The sequence below is a fragment of the Anser brachyrhynchus genome (assembly GCF_964034855.1).
Source record: "Anser brachyrhynchus genome assembly, chromosome: 13".
NCBI classification, from domain to species: Eukaryota; Metazoa; Chordata; class Aves; order Anseriformes; family Anatidae; genus Anser; species Anser brachyrhynchus.
Window position 1 is genome coordinate 15,686,753 of NC_137708.1, and position 17,884 is coordinate 15,704,636.

The following is a 17,884-nucleotide window of genomic DNA, read 5'->3' on the forward strand; positions in this document are numbered from 1 at the left end:
GGATAAGGGGGGGGGGGATAACGGGGGGGGGGGGGGGAAGCAGCCATGTTTGCCGTCCCAGGGCAGAAGACTACAGCTCCCAGCCTGCCTCAGGACGCGCACGACGGCTCCCGGCACCCCGCGCGAGGCCGTGGTGGCGGCGCTGATGGCGGCCGTGCCGCCGGTGGCCTACGTGTACAGCCCCGAGTACGCGGCCCGCTGCGACGCGCTCTGCAAGGCGCCCCGCCGGGTCAGCGCCGGGACGGGGCGGGACGGGGGCCTCGGGCTGCCCGCCGGCCTCGCGCTCACCCTCGCCCTTCTTTTTTCCCCCCTTTTTCCCCCCCCCCGCCTCGTTTTGCAGGCCAGCATGGTGCACTCGCTGATCGAGGCGTACTCGCTGCTGGAGCACATGACGTGAGTGTCGCCGTGCTGCGGGCACGGGGCGCGCCGAGCGTGTCTGGGGCCTGCGGGGAGCCCCACGGCTGGCGGGACACGGCGGTGGTGCCACACGCAGCTGGCGGTGCCGGGCCGCCGTCGGGGGGCTCTGTGTTGGGCCTTGGTGCTTTTCGGGGAGCAGTCGGGATGAGGGGCCTGGGGCAGAGCAGCGAGAAGCCCTCCGCCTTCCTCTGGGCCCTTGGGGTTGGGTGTGAAGGGACAGGAGAGGCTCCTCTTGCACAGCACCTCAGGATGTCATCACGTTCCTGTTTAGCGGGGCCAGGAAGTCCCTGCAGGACTTTCTTTTTGTTTCTTTGGTCTGTTTACAGATCTTTCTATTGGTTTAATTGTGGTTGTTTTGGTAGGGTGCTGCACAAACTGTTGTGGATGTGAACTCGAAGGGTGTGGGGTTAGAAATGCCCGGCCTGCGGGCGAGCCTGGAGCGATCTTCCACTAGCCACAACCTGCACCACATTGCCTGTTTGCAGAGGGCTTCGGCACATCCTCAGTTTTAATTGTGCAGATGGCAAAGCACCCAAACCTGGGGAGGATGCGCGCGGGTTGCTGAAGGCACGGTCGGTCCCTGCTTTGATTGCAGGCAGAGTGTGTAGGAACCGCTGCTCAGCTCCTGCTCCAGCAGACTGCTGTCCTGCCACAGCAACTGCAGCTAGACCTGCCAGGAGTTGCTCAAGCTGGAATAACAAACATAATGGGGAAAAAAAGAAATCTCAAAGTGATGTGGAAAGGTTAATGCAGGCAGCACCTGCGGCTGGTCCTCACTGGGGTGGGCGCAGCAGGCAGCGCCAAGCTTGGGGAGAGGCGTGCTCCGGCTCAGCGGGGTGGCTCTCTCTCTCAAGGTGACAGTGTGAGAGGAGGAGGAGGGATTTTGTGTGTTATTTTTCAACAGCAAGTGCCAAACTGTCTGAGAAGGTTACAGCTGGGCGTTGTAGCGGTGCCTTGACTTGCTCCCTCTCCCCTCCCTGCTAGGATAGTCAAGCCGAAGGTGGCTACCATGGAGGAGATGGCGAGCTTCCACACGGACGCTTACCTGCAGCACCTGCAGAAGGTCAGCGAGGAGGGGGATGACGACCATCCGGAGTCCGTGGAGTATGGATTGGGTAAGGACACGAGCTTTCTGTGGGAGGGTGACCAGGTATCAGGTGCGAGGTGCTCTTTGCTGGTGCCTAGGTGAAGCTGAGCTCCAGTGGCTTGCTGTAGCTTTGGCATGGTGCTGGTCAGGCTGATGCTTCCCGTGTTGCCAGCAGAGGGTACTGTCAGCCCCACGCTGCTGCTCCACCTGTCCCCAGCTGCCAGCTTTTCGTGCTCCTTTGGGGATCTTGAGGGGGGTGGGAGGCCCTGGCATGGTGCTCTTGGTTGAGAGCCGAAGAAGGGCTGCCACAGCCTGCTGTGGTGGGGGGCACGCGTGAAAAACAGCCTGAAGCTGCAGCCAGGAACCAGATTTGCAGTTTGCACGCTGGCTTGGCTTACATCTTAAGCAGTGAGCTCTTGCCTGCTGGACTTTAAAAACCTCGAGCCAGCAATGTAGCTGTGGGTGCTCCTCTGTCTGAGGAACCTGTGGAGTGGCCCAGCACTGAGGCAGCGGTGCAAATTCTGAGCTGACCTCATGAGTCTGCCCTGCACCTGCCCTTTGTGTCTCTGAAGCTGCTCTGCCTGCACTTAAGACCCTTCTGTGAACGATCCAAGTGCAAGGAAGATTTCATATATATTTTTTTCCTACTTATACCCCCTAAATCTTCTGTGCAAGTCCAGCTGTGATATCCGTCGAGCGGTCGAGCAGGTGTTGTGCTTTGGTTTGTTTCTTTCTCTTTTAACAGAAAGCTAGGGTTGCACTTGAGGAGCGGTAGCTCAGGGCGTGCTTTCCGCAGAGGAAACGTCCGACGCTGGCTCTCACCCGCAGGTTACGACTGTCCGGCTACCGAGGGGATCTTTGACTATGCGGCAGCCGTGGGGGGAGCCACCATCACCGCAGCCCAGTGCCTGCTGGACGGCAAGTGCAAGGTAGCGATTAACTGGCCTGGAGGGTGGCATCACGCGAAGAAGTAAGAAAACAATCTCTCTTCCCTTGCGTTTTCTCACCTGGTGTCTGACCCCAGCCTCCTCGCCCCCAGCTTCCCCGCGAGCCCTCGGGGGAGGCCACCCGGCGGTGGCTGTGCTGGCAGGGGGCCGAGAGGAGGCAGGTGGGAAGGAAGCGGGGCGCAGGGCATAGGCTGCAGCGTGGCTCTGGGGCTTGAACCCGCCGCCAGAGATGGTTTCCTCTCCCCTGGGAGTCAAGCGAGGATTAATTTTGCACAGCACGTTGTGGTCCACAGAGCAGGGCTGTGGAGAGGCAAATGATTGGTGTGGCAAGACATTGTCCACGTTGTTTGGTGTGGCTTTCTTGGCTTATTAATAAGAGGAGTGAAACAGCGCAGGCCCAAGCTCTGGTTTTTGTTTTGCTCTGCTGGCTCTGAGCTGTGGTGTCAGCAGCAGCACTCCAGAACAGCAGGAGAGGAAGCATCAGTGTTGTGCCCGAATCCTGTGATTTTTGTAGTGCTAGAACAATTTATTTCTGTGGCTTCCTTGTTTCCCGAGGCTAAATGTGTTATTTTAACTTCAATCTCCCATCTTCCAAAACATCACATCAGCAAATGCAGACGAGGAGAGCCCCAGGAGCTTGCGTAACCCACATCTCTAACCCTAACTCCTTCTGCACAAGCGCACAGGTTTCCTTTCTTGCAGCAGTGTGTTTTCTTTTTCTGACAGAAGGAGCTCCTACAGTTGTAACAGTGGTGTCACAGTCACGCAACGGCGAGGTCTGACCGTGGCCCTCCTCTTGGTTGGCGCTGCACTGACCGGGTTCAGCTGCTGCTTCCTGGGACAGGAAGGGGTTTGGCTTGGCTGAGCTGAGTGCTCTGGCTCTTTGTGACGTGGATGGTTCTCTAAAATTCTTCTGCCTTCTTTTATTTTGACGGCTTAGTTTAGAAAACACCTGTAACAGCAAAGAAGTTTTTGCCTTGCTGCTGCCACTGGGCCGAGCGGTTAGTTTTCTGCTGGTTTGTTAAAATCACTTCTGGAGCCTGTATGAAATTGTTGCACTCGTGGCACGTTGTGGCTTCGAGCCCTGCATGCGGTGTCACCAAGTGTTGGGTTCCCCTTTGTGTAGTTGCACCCTGCCAGCTGCGAGCTTCGCTGTACGCTTGCTTCTCACTACTTGGTGAGAGTGAATGGTGCTGAGGGGCAGCTCTGCAGAGCTGCAGGCACGGAGCTGTGACACTCACTGGGAATGATTCCAGGTTTCTTCCCCTTACCCCTGTTTAACAGAGGAAATAACGTTTCTGTGAAAGCGTAGCCCTTGTCTCTGCAAGTCACGGTAGGGGTCTTGCTAGTCAGGCGTGCATCAGGAGAGCAGCCTGAACAGTCGTGGGGAGGGAGGGGAGTGGGGAAGGCAGAAGTACAGAGATCTGCCTGTTCTAAAACTAAAAATATTTTGGGGTGGTGGAGGGGAAGGAATTTGTCTGGGTTGTTTCGGGTTCCAGTTACAGCCTTAAACAGCTCCACTCTCGGCCTGGAGCTTGCTGTCTTCGTGCTCGCTCTCAGGGCTTGGCGTTTGTTGGAAAGGGAGAGCTCAGCCTGCTCTTGGAAGAGGAGGAATTTAGTAAAGGAAGTCGTATTCAAAAAGATCTGCCCGCCCTGGTTGCCCAGCCTGTCCCCTGGGGAGCAGCAGGGGAAGCTCCTCAGAGTTACTCGTGAGCTCTGAACTTGTGAAGTTTGATTCTTGCGTTGCTTCAAGTTTCTGGCTCCAGTTGCCATGGGTTTCTCCCTTCTTCCTGGTGTTCCAGCTCCGGTTGGCTGGGTGACTCTGCGGAGGGACGTTGTTTCCTCTTTTTCTTTCGGTGTGCACTGCATTCCTTCCTCAGGCTGCAGGGTTTGGTTCCTCCTGGTTCCTCTCAGAAGGAACCGGCAGCCTGGGAGCTCGCCGAAGTCCTGCCAAGCTGGAATTGTGTCCACGCTGCGTTTACTCCCAGCAATTTGAGAGCAGCGAGCGAATAATTGCCCAAGCTGTGACCTTCCTGTGCGAGAGATGGAAAGGGAGAGAGCTCGTCCAGCCGGTGGGCACTGGAGCTGTGCCGTGAGCTCGCTGCAGGCTGGCGTGGGACAGCAGCGAGCTGCTCTGCTATTTGGAGAAAGAGTAAACATCCGCTGTCCTCTCTTCAGTGTTTATTTGCGAGATGCCTCTCTGCTGCTGGGGGATGAGTATCTTCGTGTATGGTCTTTCTCATTCAAGCCCCAGAGCTGGTCCTGGTTTGCATGCATGCAAAATGCGTGTCCTTTTGTCAAAACACGGGCTGCTGGTGGCTCTGAGGCTGGGCAGCCACTGCCCGAGCAGGGAGTGGAGCAGTGCTGCTTCCTAAGGGGCACGCCTGAGGTCGTGGAGCCATCTGAGCCCGGGGTAGAGGGATCTGGGCCCTTCTGTTGCAGAGTAAAAAGCTTTGGTTTGAATCAGCTACCCAGGGCTGACCTAAGAGTGCACACAGGGCTTGGTGGCAGCTTGCAAAGCTGCAGGGAGCTGACATCTTTTCATCACGTACCCAAACCAGGTAGATGGGCTGGTGCCAGGTGGTGACAAAGGACTCGACTTTGGAGCAAGTCAGTCAGGGACAACCGTCTCCACAACACGTCTGTCCTCTGTTTAGCTGCCGTCTTCTTGCTGCAGAGGAAGAGGAGGGAACAGTGGAGAGTGGTGTTGACTTAAGTGACCCTGAATTTCTTTAAAACACCTTCGCTAACGTTTTATTTGCACAACAGCGAAATGGGCAGAGCTCCTGCCAAGGGCCCCGTGGGTCGGAGCCTCCCCTCAGCAGGGCCTGCTGCTGGCAAGCCCAGGGGTGAGCAGCGATCACTGTGAGCCATCGTGCTGTGCTCTCTGGGCTTCCCAGCCGCGCTTTGGGCTGCTCCTGACCCACCTCTTGGTCGCTGCTGGCCCTTGGCCGGGCTCCTCTTCCTCCTCTCCGCCCCTGCAGGGTGGAGGCTTGCGGAGTGCAGGTGGCAAAGCCGAGATCAATGGTGATTGCACTGGCACTGTTCAATCTCACGGCTGTTTTTTTCACAGAGATGAAGCTTCAGGCTTTTGTTACCTGAACGACGCTGTCTTGGGGATCCTGCGGCTGCGCCAGAAATTTGACCGAGTCCTTTATATTGACTTGGATTTGCATCACGGGGATGGTAAGGCCCACCACAAGCTGCAGACTTGAGGGAAGGAGTGGGGCAGTAAGGCTTTCCCTGCTGTAGCAGCTGTGGCTGCGTCCCCTTTCAGTGTGAATTCCCTTGATCCAGTTCTGCCTTGTCCTGCTTTGTGGGTTTGCCCCGTGCTGCTCATTATTTTGGTGTTATTTGAGTGTGCTGCCCTCCTGTGAGGCTCTGGGCAGCACTCTCGTGCCTGAAGCAACAAACTGCATGAATGGTCGGTTCCCACTGCAGTTATCCCCTCTGCCAGGGGCTCCCTGGCGAGGACTTCCCCAGGTTTGTGTGCCTGTCCCCGCAGAGGTCGCGGTGTTTGATTCTTTGATGTCACCAGAGCAAAGCAGAAGCAGTCAGCAGTGAACGATGCTTTTAAAAGGATTGACATTATAAAGCTCAAGTCGGAGAGGGCCTTGCTGAGAGTGCTCTCTGCTTCAGGGACGTTATTGCAACACCACTCAGCATTTCCTGCTCTCCTAACTTTCATGGTGTGTTTCGTTTTGCTCCGTTCCACCCCTGCCCCACCATTTGGTTTCTGTCAAGTTTCCCGTAACTGCTTTTTCCCTGCACACCCCCACTATTTTAATACATATTTAAGGAAAAGAAGCAGCGTGTGGAATCGCAGCAGTGCTGGGGAAAAAGCGAGAGAGCCCAGTAGCTCTGGTTCTAATCAGAGCCACGCTCCAGCCGAGGCATCCCTGCTGGGCTCCCTCCCCAGCCCTGCACTCGGGGCACTGACCCGTTCAGTTTTGATTAGCATGAGACCAGCCAAATTCATTTCAGTTGTGAACACTGCTGCATTTGAATTCGTATCTCTGTTGATGAGGGATGGGTTTATCAAGCCACGTCTGGTTTTCTGGTTCGTTCATTCCCGCTCTGCTCGCTGGCCCACGTTTATCGGTTGCGCGTTTAGACTCTGTTGCTTACGCAAATGGTGCTTGAAAGCTTTTTTCTTTTCCCTCTTCTGACAGGGGTTGAAGATGCCTTTAGCTTCACCTCAAAAGTTATGACTGTTTCTCTGCACAAGTTTTCGCCAGGATTTTTCCCAGGCAAGTTGAACTTGTGAGGTTTGTACTGATTCGGCTCGCACATCATTGATGGGGTCCCTGCAAAGGCACGTCCCGTCCTCACCAGCAGAGGTGTCTCTCTAAATGTTCCCCCCTTTTCACCCAGAAGAAGGAAAGAGGGGGAAACTATGCATTTGACACATCTCCCCCTTTCTGTTTGTAGCCAAGCTCTGGGCAGAGCCGCTGCTGGGCTGCCCTTGAAAGCTTAATTGCAGGGTAGGGCAGACAGCTAGAACCAGGTCCGTCAAAACCCTCCCGTGTCGGTGGTGGTAAAGGAGCTTCTCCGTGGACGTGCCTGGCACTTTGCCCTCACCTGAGACATGCCACACAGTTCTCTTGCTGCTGAGCCTCTTTTCCTCTTCGTTAACCCCTGGGTGTTTCTGTTTTTCAGGCACAGGCGATGTGACAGATGTCGGCTTGGGGAAAGGTCGCTATTACAGCGTGAACGTGCCTATTCAAGATGGCATTCAGGATGAGAAATATTACCAGATCTGTGAAACGTAAGTCCTCTTGCTCTGATATGGCTTGCTTGGATGGGATTTTAGAGAACAGACTGCACAGATTTTGCTTATTTACTATTTTTAATTACTGTTCTTCCTTGGTTAAGGCTTGCCCCTTCCCCTGTTACTGTTTTTGATTACAACAAACACAGATCTTAAGAGGTCTCAGAGGTTTTGTTCAAATCTTTGGGCAAACTGAATGAACAAAGGTGTAGGTGGGAGGGCCTCTTGGCCACAGGTCAGCCTGGTGTGTTTAAAGAGAATATGAGAAGGGAAAAGTACTTTTTAGCTGTGGACTTAGGGCTACGTGCTTTTTCTTCAAATAAATGCTCTGAACCCTGGCCATCCATCAGATATGTGCTTGGGACTGAACTAAGAGTATTTTCAAAGCACCTTTTGTCTGTGACGGAAAAACGAAAGGCTGAATGTCTGCCTCCCCACAGGCCCTTCTCTCCCTTGATTTGTGACAAACCTCATGAGCTATTACCCACGTTGAAAGCGGACTGCTGGGCTTGTTCATTTTTAGGGGGGCAGAACCTGAGTGGAGGGCTGCAGGACATGTTAGCACATCTGTTTCTCAGCTGTAACAGCTGAGGGCTGAAACCACCCAAGGCTTGGAGCCCCTTTGGGTGGTCACGCTGTGGCTGTGCCTCCTACTGGCTTGTGGGTGCTTGTCGCTGCTTGTGGGTGCTTGTGCCTCGTCTTGCCGGGGGGCTACGTTTCCAAAACGCAGCACGGCTTTAGGAGCTGAAGAGGAGTTAGGAGCCCAGTCAGGATTAGTCCATTGCGTATGTTCCAAGTTGAAGGACATCAAAAGCTGCCATAGGTTCCAAGCTACGTATAAATAAAAGATCTACCAAGAGGTTTTGAGGTTTCATGGGCAAAGAGGAAGAGTCCTGTCCTGGCCAGCAGGTAGGGGAAGTCCTGTCCAGTCAACAGTGGGGGAAAAAGGAGCTGGCAGATAGAGCCCGTGATACAGTAAGTGCTGTGTGACCACCACGTGTCCTGTGGGGCTTTTTTGCACCATGCAGGTATAAATGGGGACTGTGGGAGAGGCTGCCTGCTCTCTCTAGGTGTTGGGTGCGCATGGCTTGAAAGGCATCACGTCGCCTGGAAATCCTGCAGTTACACCAGGCGGGTTCTTGTCACGGGGTGTAGGTGCTGAGCAGTACAGATCCCAGAGTAACTGTGTTGTTGGGAGGCTCTTGAGAGGTGATTGACAGCTGGCTTTGGGTCTGCTTGGAAGGGGCTGGTCTTCAATTTCCTCCTGTTGTACAGGCTGTGAATGCAGCACGGGGTGTGCGGCGAGTGCAGGAGACCTAGCCTACCACGGCTGGCCTGATCTAGCTTTCATCACGCAGGGGAGTAAGAATCCTAAATGTTCTGCCAGACCCTCCAAGTTTAAAGTACATCTGTAGTCCTAGAAACGTAAGCGTTGCAGAAAGTTCATGTTCTAAGTTTGTCATGGTTTGGGATAAAATTTTGAAACTCGAGCTGAAGTTCCAGACACCGGCTTCCTTTTGAGCAGCTCCAAAGTTTTCATTTTGGGAAAAGGCCCAGCTTAACCCAGCAGATCACGGAACTTTCTGAGCACCTGTGCCGCCAGCAGGGTTTGGGCACAGCCGCTGGCTCAAGCCTGCCTTCCAGCTGACAACACAAGGCTGGCTGCTTTCTTTGGCTTTCAGACAGGGCTTGTGTTGTCTACAGCTGTCCCGTGGGTGCCGTAGCATATCGAGGATCCCCCAGGACACGTACCGAGCAGGGTGGCAGATTCGGGGGAGCCGGGAGGTGAGCTGGTACAGGGGCACATTCACCGGCCCGCGTGGGTGAAAGGAGGAGCAGCCATGTTCATAAGGGCGCAGTGGATGCAGCGTGATTGCTCGGTGGCTTTTGGATGCAGCTTTTTGGAGGCCGGAGGTGCTGAATGGGTGCTCAGCCTAAACAGTGCAGCCCTCGCTGGCTGCTGGAGGATGTATCGGAGCTCCTGGGCAGGCATTGAACTCTGTCAGTGTCCGAGCTGTTCCTGCTGAGGGATGCTGCTAGAAGGGGAAAAGAGCAGCTCCCCCTGCATTATTCTTGGCTGCCTACTCTTTTCCCCTGTCCTCTTTGCCCCAAGCCAGTTCAGCAGCAGAAAACTAACGCCGATAAGCAGCTTTCTGCTAGCTCAGCTCTCTGATGCTGCCCGCTGCAGGATCAGAGCAGCTCACTTCCCAAAACACCAGGGAGAGTCGCTCTGTTCCTGAGTACAGCGCGGGGTGAGAAGTGCGCTAAGCTATCCACGTGCATTAATGGAGATCCCAGGGGCTACGGGCAAATGCTGTCACGTCAGGGAGAGGTTTGTCATCTCGGTAATGTCTGCAATGGGCTTCAAAATGAAAACAGATCACCTTTCCCAGGGAGCGGATTGAGCTCCAGGTGGGCACTGGGAATTTAGGAGGATGCTGGTTCAACCACAGGAGCAGCCCTCTGTCCTCTGCACTAGCAGAAAGCTCCCGTACAGCTGTGGAGCACGCACGGCAGAGCTCGTAGAGTCATTCATGGAGTTGTGGGACCGCTTGGGCTGGTAGCTCCCACAACGTGAGTGCCATCAGAAGCACTCCTTCTCAGAAGGCTCTCCGCTTGTTCAAACCATGCTGCTGTGCCCAGGGTGAATACACAAAATTAAAAAGAAATCCTGTTTTCCCCCAGGTCCACGTGTTTGGTCTCAGTGGGGTCGAGTTTTCCCCAAAGGCGCCTGTATTTCAGCGGTGAGGGCAGCCCTCAGCTTGCCGTGCTTGCAGAGCTGACGGCCTCAGCCCTGCAGGCATCTCGGTGGGGTTTCTGTGCTGGGGCAAGTTGCTGGTGAAGTTTCTGGGGTGAGTGCTGGGTAAGGGCGAGCTCTTTGTCCCAAGGATGCATCTCCCTGGTTTGACACCGCAGTGGTTATATCAGGTATAATAATCAAATGATACAGGAGATGCTTAGGTTCTCAACCAAGGCAGAAGCATTTATTCCAGGGATCACATCTGTTTCTTACTTTTGCAAAATGCAAACAGTGCTGTGAAACAAACCTGTTTCTTCTCTGTTACCTACCTTGTATTTTGGGCTCTGGAGCACAGCGCAGGCAGCAGGATTGTTCCCTTCGTGGTGTTTATAATGCTAAAAATCTTGTAGAGCAAAGCCTGATGTGCCTGGTTGCCTTCCACAAGAGAATACTTGTAATAAATCATCAGGAGGACACTGTCCCTATAATATGTAGCGTGTGCCAGAGCCAAGGGAGATGTGTTTCTGCCCCAAGAGCTGCAGGGGAGAGGGGAGAGTGAGAATGTGGATGGAGGCCTCCGTTCCTCCTGTCCTTGCGAGAGGTGGCTGAGACCTGACCCTGCTCTTCCCTGTGGCTGTCGCAGGGAAGGCAGGCCCCTGGGGTTGGATTCCTGCCCTTTCCTCAGGGCAGCTGATATAAAACGCCTGGTTTGATGCCCACCCCGGGCCGTGCTTACAGAACCCCCCCCCCCTTTCTCCCCGCAGCGTGCTGAAGGAGGTGTACGCTGCCTTCAACCCGGAGGCGGTGGTGCTGCAGCTGGGAGCTGACACCATCGCTGGTGACCCCATGTGCTCCTTCAACATGACCCCCGAGGGGGTGGGCAAGTGCCTGAAGTACGTCCTGCAGTGGCAGCTGGCGACCCTCGTCCTGGGAGGAGGTGAGTACGTGCGCGTCGCGCCGCTCACGAGGGAGCAGGTTTGTCCTCCTGGAGAGCAAACCCCTGGGCTCAACAGCTGGGGAGCGTCAGGCGTGAAATCCTTGATGCTGGCAAGTGCAAGGCTCAGTCCTGGCTCTCAGACCTTGAGATAAAGTTGCCTGGCTCCTCCAGGGGCGAGCAGAGGCTGTTAGCTTCGACGAACGCTGACTGTGGCTCCTCGGTGCTACCTCCTGTTCCCAGCTCTGCTGAGCAGCCCTGTGGCCCTTCTCATTAGAAGTGAGCGCTGTGTTCCCAGACTCACTGCGGGCACCTAGCAATGAACGGTCTCGTTTGGATTCGAGCAGGGGCTGAGGAAAGGGCTGGCTGCTGCACAGTGCAGCAGGGCTCACACCCAGCAAAATGAAGGTTGCCTGAGCCCTGCTGTGCTGCGTAACCAGCTGGTCGTCCAGAGGGGAGAGCACAGGACAGGCGTCCTGCAACAGAGCATTTCGGATAACAAGAGGCACCCTGTGCTGGGGAGAGCAGCTCAGCCCTGTGCTTGGAGCCTTATCAGCTCAGTTGTGCTTTTTGAGATGGAGGATATCAGGTATATACCATATATATGAGCCTAAAGTTTGATGTGCCTGGTGCAGTTCATTTTGGAAAGCTGATAAGAATTCAGTCCTGCTGTGACATGTCTGTGGGCGTGCTGGTGAAGGCACCCGTCAGGCAAAAAGAACCCCCAAAACTCTCCTCAAAAAAAATGAGGAAAACCTTTTGTCACCGTGGTGGAAATACCGGAGGAGTGTCCCAGCACCACAGCTTGCGGAAGCGTTTGGAGTGGAAACTGGGGGAAGAGAGGGGAAATGTACTTGGCAAAAAAACAAGGGGAAGGAAACATTGAAAAATACAGTCTTGCTCTCTTTTCAAAGTGCTTTTCTCTCATTATTTCAGTCTGCTGGAAAATTTTTTTAGAGTCTTGTAGGATTGCATTCAGCCAGGGTTTTTCCTTGTGAGGTCATGCACAGTAACGATGGACATGACCACTGCCACACTGCCTGTGAAACGTCATTTACTTGTAAAGCAGTCACTCGTTGTGCTAATTAGCTTTGTATTTGTCCTCTCAAGCATGACAGTGCTGAAGAGCTCACCAGCAAATGGCCGGACATGTGGAGCATGCTTTATGGGCCCAAGGCTGGCATTTAAAAGCAATAGTTCCTCGTCTCTGCTGCTGCCCTTGCACTTCTGTCCCTGTTACCCATGAAAACCCCTCCTTGTTGTCAAGAGAGAGATGGGCTTGTGCTGGGTCTGCAGAGGTGGCTGGAGGAGCTTCCGTGGCTTGTTCCTGCTAGTAAAATCTGCTTTTTCCCTTTTCCCCCATCTTTCTCCTTCCAAAATCGCAATTCTTGCTGGAGACAGGAGGCTACAACCTCGCCAACACGGCCCGCTGCTGGACGTACCTGACTGGGGTTATCCTTGGGAGAACGCTGTCCTCGGAGATCCCCGATCACGAGGTAAGGTTTGCCAAACCCTCCCTCCTCCTTGCCCAAGAGCAGAGTCAGTCCACCTAATGCAAGCGGCACCCTGGCTGCTCAATGCTGTTTTGTTGAGAGGCTCCTGCAACAATAACACACTGTCCTAGCAGCACAGTGCGTGCTTGTTCCCAAAACCCAGGGCTGTCCACATCTTTTTGGAAGGGATCTGAGAAGCCAATAAAGTCAACCCTCAGGTAATTACACAGGGGGTGGGGAGGTGGAGTCACCTGCTTGCTCAAAGAGTTCTTCAGGATGTGCCAGGAAGGAGCCAGACCTTTCTCAAGGCTCTATATTTTAGTCTGCAGTGACTACGGAGGAGAATTACATTTTGATTTGTCTGAGGATCTCACAGACCAGTATGCATGAGGAACTAAAGCGTATGTGTGGGTTTAAACTGAAAATATGTCGTCATGGACATTGGTGCTTGCAGATACGAGATGCTTTTTGAGGGTTGTCCTGCTTAGATACGATCCTTTAACCAGAAACAGGTTTTAAAACTCAGGAATGAGTTGCGTGCAAGATGTCACAAGGTGCACAATGGGCTCCTGTGTGCTCTGGCTGCTCCTTCTCAAAGGAATATTTATCCTCTTCTGGGACAGCCGACGCTTGGGCTGCAGAGCTGAGCTGGCTGCGACTTCTGGCGCCGCTGCTGGCCAGCCAAGTTGGGTTCCCCTTGCAGCATAATGGTGCTTGTGATTTTTGTTTCCGGAGACAAGATGAGCTGCTCAGGATGCACCCTTCTGGAGAAACACGCTCCTGGAGATCAGCCCAGTCTGTCTCGTGGAGCTGTGCTGCAGCACCTGAAGAGGAATGAGCTGGAGCCAGGGAAAATGTGGGCTGCCTTGAATGAAGCAGTCACCAAGTGTCACTGGTCCCACCTGGAGGAGAATGTTCGTGATTAAACCAAGTCCCTGCCATGCACAAGTGCATCTCGACTCTGCATCTCAGGGAAGATTTACTAAGAATCCTATCTGGGTGATGATGTTAGCCCCAAGGCTGCCGGTGCGGATCAGGAGCGTAACTGCAGCGCTTCCTGAGTGCGAGGTGAAGGGGCTCAGCACAGCCAGAAAGCTCCTGGGAAAATGGAGTTGGGTGGAGCTGAGTCGGGAGCAATTTATAAATCCTCTCTGATCTGCTTTGGGTTCAGAAAGAATACGTGGAGACGCAGGCACGTGATGGGTTGTCTGATTGTTTGGAGCCTGTGGCCACGTCCTTCATCAAAGGTAGTAAAGTAATCTTGGTAATAAGGAATAGCTTTGATACGTGAATTGAACTGTTCTGGATCTAAAACCAGCCAGAGGATGGTGGCATTCATCTCATTAAGCACGGAGCAGCAGCCTGCCTTCAGGGAACCTGCATCTCTCCTGAGACATGGAGAAAGCAGCCAAGCAACTCAGTGGGGTGCACAGCCCCAAGGACGAGGCCGCTCATCTACCGAACAGAAGCAGTGAAGGCGTGTTCGAACAGCACAAGGTGAAATACCTCCAGGCACGGCCCTTAGGTTGGTGTACACCTCCATTCAATCAGCAACGGCCAAATGAACACGACTTTTCCCAAAAACCATGGTGGAAACTTGTACTTTGCCCTCAGCTGGGAGCACTGGTTTGCTCTGCCACCCCTCCGTCCCAGGAGGATACAGCTGCGGGTCTCGGGAGACTTTCCGTCTCAAGAGGGAGAGAAAATGGAGCACAGATGGAGGCATGTCATGAGAAATGTCTCCGGGTCCATCACTTCCACAGGGATGGTAACAAACCCCTTGTTACAGCTCTGCCTCTGCTCCTAACTACCAGCTTTGCAGTGCTGATGAGTGCTAATTCAGAGGCACGGGGATGAGTGATCCTTGTGCATGGTTTATTCCGTTGTCATCTGCTACAGAGCCTGCTGGGGGCTGGGACTGGCTTGCAGCTGAAGGTGAGATTTTGGGCTGTCATGTGTTCCCCCTGCATGTGCGATGCCCTGCAGCCACGCGGCGCTCACGCTGGAGCAAGGCACGAGTCGCCTGCCCTGCCTGTGTCTGCTTCGCAGCCAGGAAGGCCGGGTGTGATGCTTGTGCCTCTCCCGGAAGGGTGTGAGCCCCTGTCCTCTGGCAGGAGATCAAGAGCTTCGTTTCTAGCCTCGTTAGTGGCTCCAGATGCTATTTTTCATTTAAGCTTGTAATCCTGTTTTGAAATGCATTAAGCAGTTTGTGTCAACAAATACCCTTAAGCCCAGATACATGGGCTGATGCTTGCAGTTTTTCAGAGGATTTCCTTTATTGGTTTTAAATGTTTTCTTGCATCTTCCCATCAGCGCTGTTCTGTGTTTTTAGCTCTTGAACCAGAACCAAGATCAACAATTTCCGAAACCAGCTGTCTTGACAAGAACGTTGAAGGATCACTTGTTTTCCTTCAGCTGATGCAGTTATCTGTCCCCTCCCTCCTCCTACATCAGATTATTTCATGATGTGCTGCTGAAGGAGCATCTGAACCTCTGCCGGCCGAAGTCAGCTGGAGCATGTTTGCTTTGGACGGCTTTCCTGATCCATGGTGCTTGCGTGTGGTCATGCTCCGTCTTCTTGGGCGTGCTCAGTGAGACAACGGAGGGATTATAAAGTCTCGTTAGCCTCATTTAGTTAACCCAGAAAGCTCACAAAACAGAGAAAGGTCACATTAACAGACTCAAACAGGCCTGGAGGAAGGAGGACAGGGAGGGAAGGAGGACAGAGCATGAGGCTGATGCCTCTGGGACCATGATAGTCCATCAGATGCAGCTGCAAACCAGAGGAAAGCAGAGGCACGGCAGAAGCATCTTTTCTGTGTAGTTAAGCTAAATGTGCTCCTTGGAAGGAGAGGATAAGTTTTGCCTCTTTACAGACAGGTACCCCTGGGAGCCCTCCTCCAGCCTCAGCCATCCAGGGACCCCTCTGGTGACTCTCCTCTCTTCTTCCTGCAGTTCTTCACGGAGTATGGTCCTGACTACGTGCTGGAGATCACACCCAGCTGCAGACCAGACCGCAATGAGCCACAGAGAATTCAGGAAATTCTCAACTTGATCAAAGGTGAGTAGTCCAGCCCAAGCTGACACTCCTGCTTCGGGCGTTTGGGTCTTTTTAGGGAGGACTTTGGGCTCGCTGAAGTCTTCCTTGCTGACTGGAAAGTTAAACCCCATTTATGTGATTGCCCTTCATATACGGTGTCATGTCTCCTGCTCCTTCACTTGGGATTCTCGGTGTTAGTAGCACATCAGCATGGGGCTGTGGGTCCCAGTTAGCAAAGGTTGCCATTGTCTTTCCTCTGGGTGGGCAGAGGTAGAATTTAATAAACACTTTTTAGTGTTTAATAAAAACATCACTGGATGCAAGGGTAGCTCACCACGGGAGGTAGGCTCAGGAGGTGCATCTGCAAACACAGAGTAAATGAGTCTTTAAATTTACATTTCTAACAGAAGTATGGCAGCTGGTTTTCTGGTGCCTTTTCCTGGTGTCCTTCCCAGCTTTTTGAGTTCGGTGGTGTTGGGGCTTCCTAAGCTAGGCATTGTTGCTGGTTGCATGTTACGGATCCAACAAGGAACCCATCCTCCATTAATTCCTCCATTCATTCTGCAGGTTTATTCAGACTTTGGGTGCCAACACACAGTGTAGCAGCAAGTGTCGTGGTTGGCATGTGGAAAAGCACTTGCTTTTGCATAAAACTTGGTGTTGGGTATTTTCACTGAGTGCTGTCTTGTTGTAGACTGAGAAACAGCAAGTAACCGGCTCCTAGTCGCCTTCCCAGCGCCGATCTGTGGTTTCACAGACCTGTGTCACTGCCACCATTTCTTTTCCAAGATGAAGCTCCTCAGTCTGCTCCACCTCTGCAAGCAGCACGTCTCCACCTGGCATTACCTGGGCCCATCAGCAGTTTTATAAACCCTCAGAGCTTGCTGCAGTTCCTAAGGGTGAAATGAGAAAGATCTCCAAGCTTCTTTTAGGTGAAAAATAAGAGTTTTTCACTGCAGGAGTTACCTGGCAATGCAAAAACATCCATGGCACACTCAGCCCGGCAGCAAGTTTTTTCTCTGAGGCAGTGCTCAGAGTGGAGTTCCCATCCTTTGATCCCAGGAGAGCTGTGCTTCTCTGAGCAGATGGAAGCAACTCGCAAATGAGCAGTGTCTTTTCTTGGTTTACGGGCTCCTGAGGCAATCGCAGCTTAACTAGGACCCCTCTCTCTTGCTGTCAGATCTCACCAGGCTGTCACAGCAGCAGGAAGGCATCAACTGACGGACACAAGGGGTACAACTTTTCTGGAACCAAAGCTCTTGGAAATTCATGCCCTCCTGCCTCCCTGTCCCTTTGTCAATGTCAGCAATAGGGAGAGCCGTAGCTGTTTGTCTGCATGCCCTGGCACCCCTTCTGCATTCTCCTGCCCCCCCAAAAACCCACCCAGGGCAGGCAGTGCTGATCAGATGTGCCTGATGAGCCCAAAGAACAGAAAATAAAGCAGTGCCAAAGCCACGCCGTGAGTGGGATCGGAGACCTGGCCCCAAAGCTGTCAGGCCTAGGGAGCAAGGGGTTGTAACAGAGACCAAAACGTCCCCCTCCCCATGCCTGTTTTTTATTTTTTTTCTCTCCTCCTTTTCACTCCAGCTCTTGACTGAATTATTTAATGAATGGAAATCAGGTGGTGAAGACGGCAGCAATCCAGACCTGTTGATCTGGACCCGGGTGCTTCCCAGCCGGTGTCAGGCATGAAAACGGAGCGGGAAGCTACGGGGGCTGGATTTTGGGATCCCCTGTGGGCAGAACCCCTGTGCAGCAGCAGTCAGCTCCTGCCACGCTGCCGCATCCTCCTTCAGCCCGTGGGGCTCAGCGTGCGGCGCTGGGGCCTGTCGAGAGGCAGGGGAAGGTGTCTTCTCACCCGGCATTCCCCTGGGAGCCGGGGCTGCCGTTTTCACTCTCGTTGCACGTTGCGATGTGCCGGTGTTAGAACAGCATCGGGGCGGGAGATGGATGGCCCCGGGTGCTCCGCGCCGTCCCTGGGCTGAAGTCGGGCTCACCCTTTTGTGCATCTTTATTTGCAGGGAATCTGAAGCACGTCGTGTAGGAAGGCTCGGGTTTCCACAAGAGCATTTCCCCATGGGAGGTGACACGTTTACGGGAGCAGCTCCTGACATTTGTGGCTGCAGAGGGGATTTGGAAGAAACTACTGTTGGTTCGTTGGTGGATTTGTTTCTCTTTTTAAAAAAAAGGAAAGCCTGCTGCGCACTATGGCTCTCCGTGGGCAGGAGCATGAGCCCTCCGGCCCCAGCTTTCCCGTGCCAGCAGAGCCTTCCTTGCTCCTTTCTCTTCCCTTTTTTAACATGACAGAGTTTATTCTCACTACTGGTTCTAATGTTTTTTAAAAGAGGGGCCACTGCAAGCTCTGTTTTTAACTGGTGGGCATTTTTTTTCCCCAAATAAAGTATTTGAAATACTCCAGCCCTTTTCCTTTCGCCCTGTGTCCATCCTACCGTGC

At 53.6% G+C, this 17,884-nt stretch overlaps 1 protein-coding gene across 5 annotated transcripts; it reads left to right on the forward strand.

Annotated features, from left to right (window-relative positions):
• Nucleotides 1-72: 72 nt before the first annotated feature.
• HDAC8 (histone deacetylase 8) lies at nt 73-17,847 on the forward strand. Of its 5 annotated transcripts, none has more exons than XR_013938956.1 (11): nt 73-229; nt 341-393; nt 1,402-1,532; nt 2,333-2,474; nt 5,525-5,637; nt 6,624-6,701; nt 7,111-7,219; nt 10,727-10,899; nt 12,294-12,392; nt 15,345-15,450; nt 17,451-17,847. XR_013938956.1 is itself a non-coding variant. In XM_080554142.1 (11 exons), the coding sequence occupies exons 1-11, from the start codon at nt 146-148 to the stop codon at nt 17,471-17,473; spliced, it is 1,107 nt and encodes a 368-aa protein (XP_080410268.1). In that variant the 5' UTR covers nt 73-145; the 3' UTR covers nt 17,474-17,847. The 5 variants fall into 5 exon arrangements, 3 of the variants coding, with proteins under 3 accessions (XP_080410268.1, XP_080410269.1, XP_080410270.1); XR_013938957.1 differs by lacking the exon at nt 17,451-17,847 and adding an exon at nt 16,124-16,262; XM_080554142.1 differs by having other exon boundaries at nt 12,298-12,392.
• The last annotated feature ends 37 nt before the right edge of the window (nt 17,848-17,884 follow it).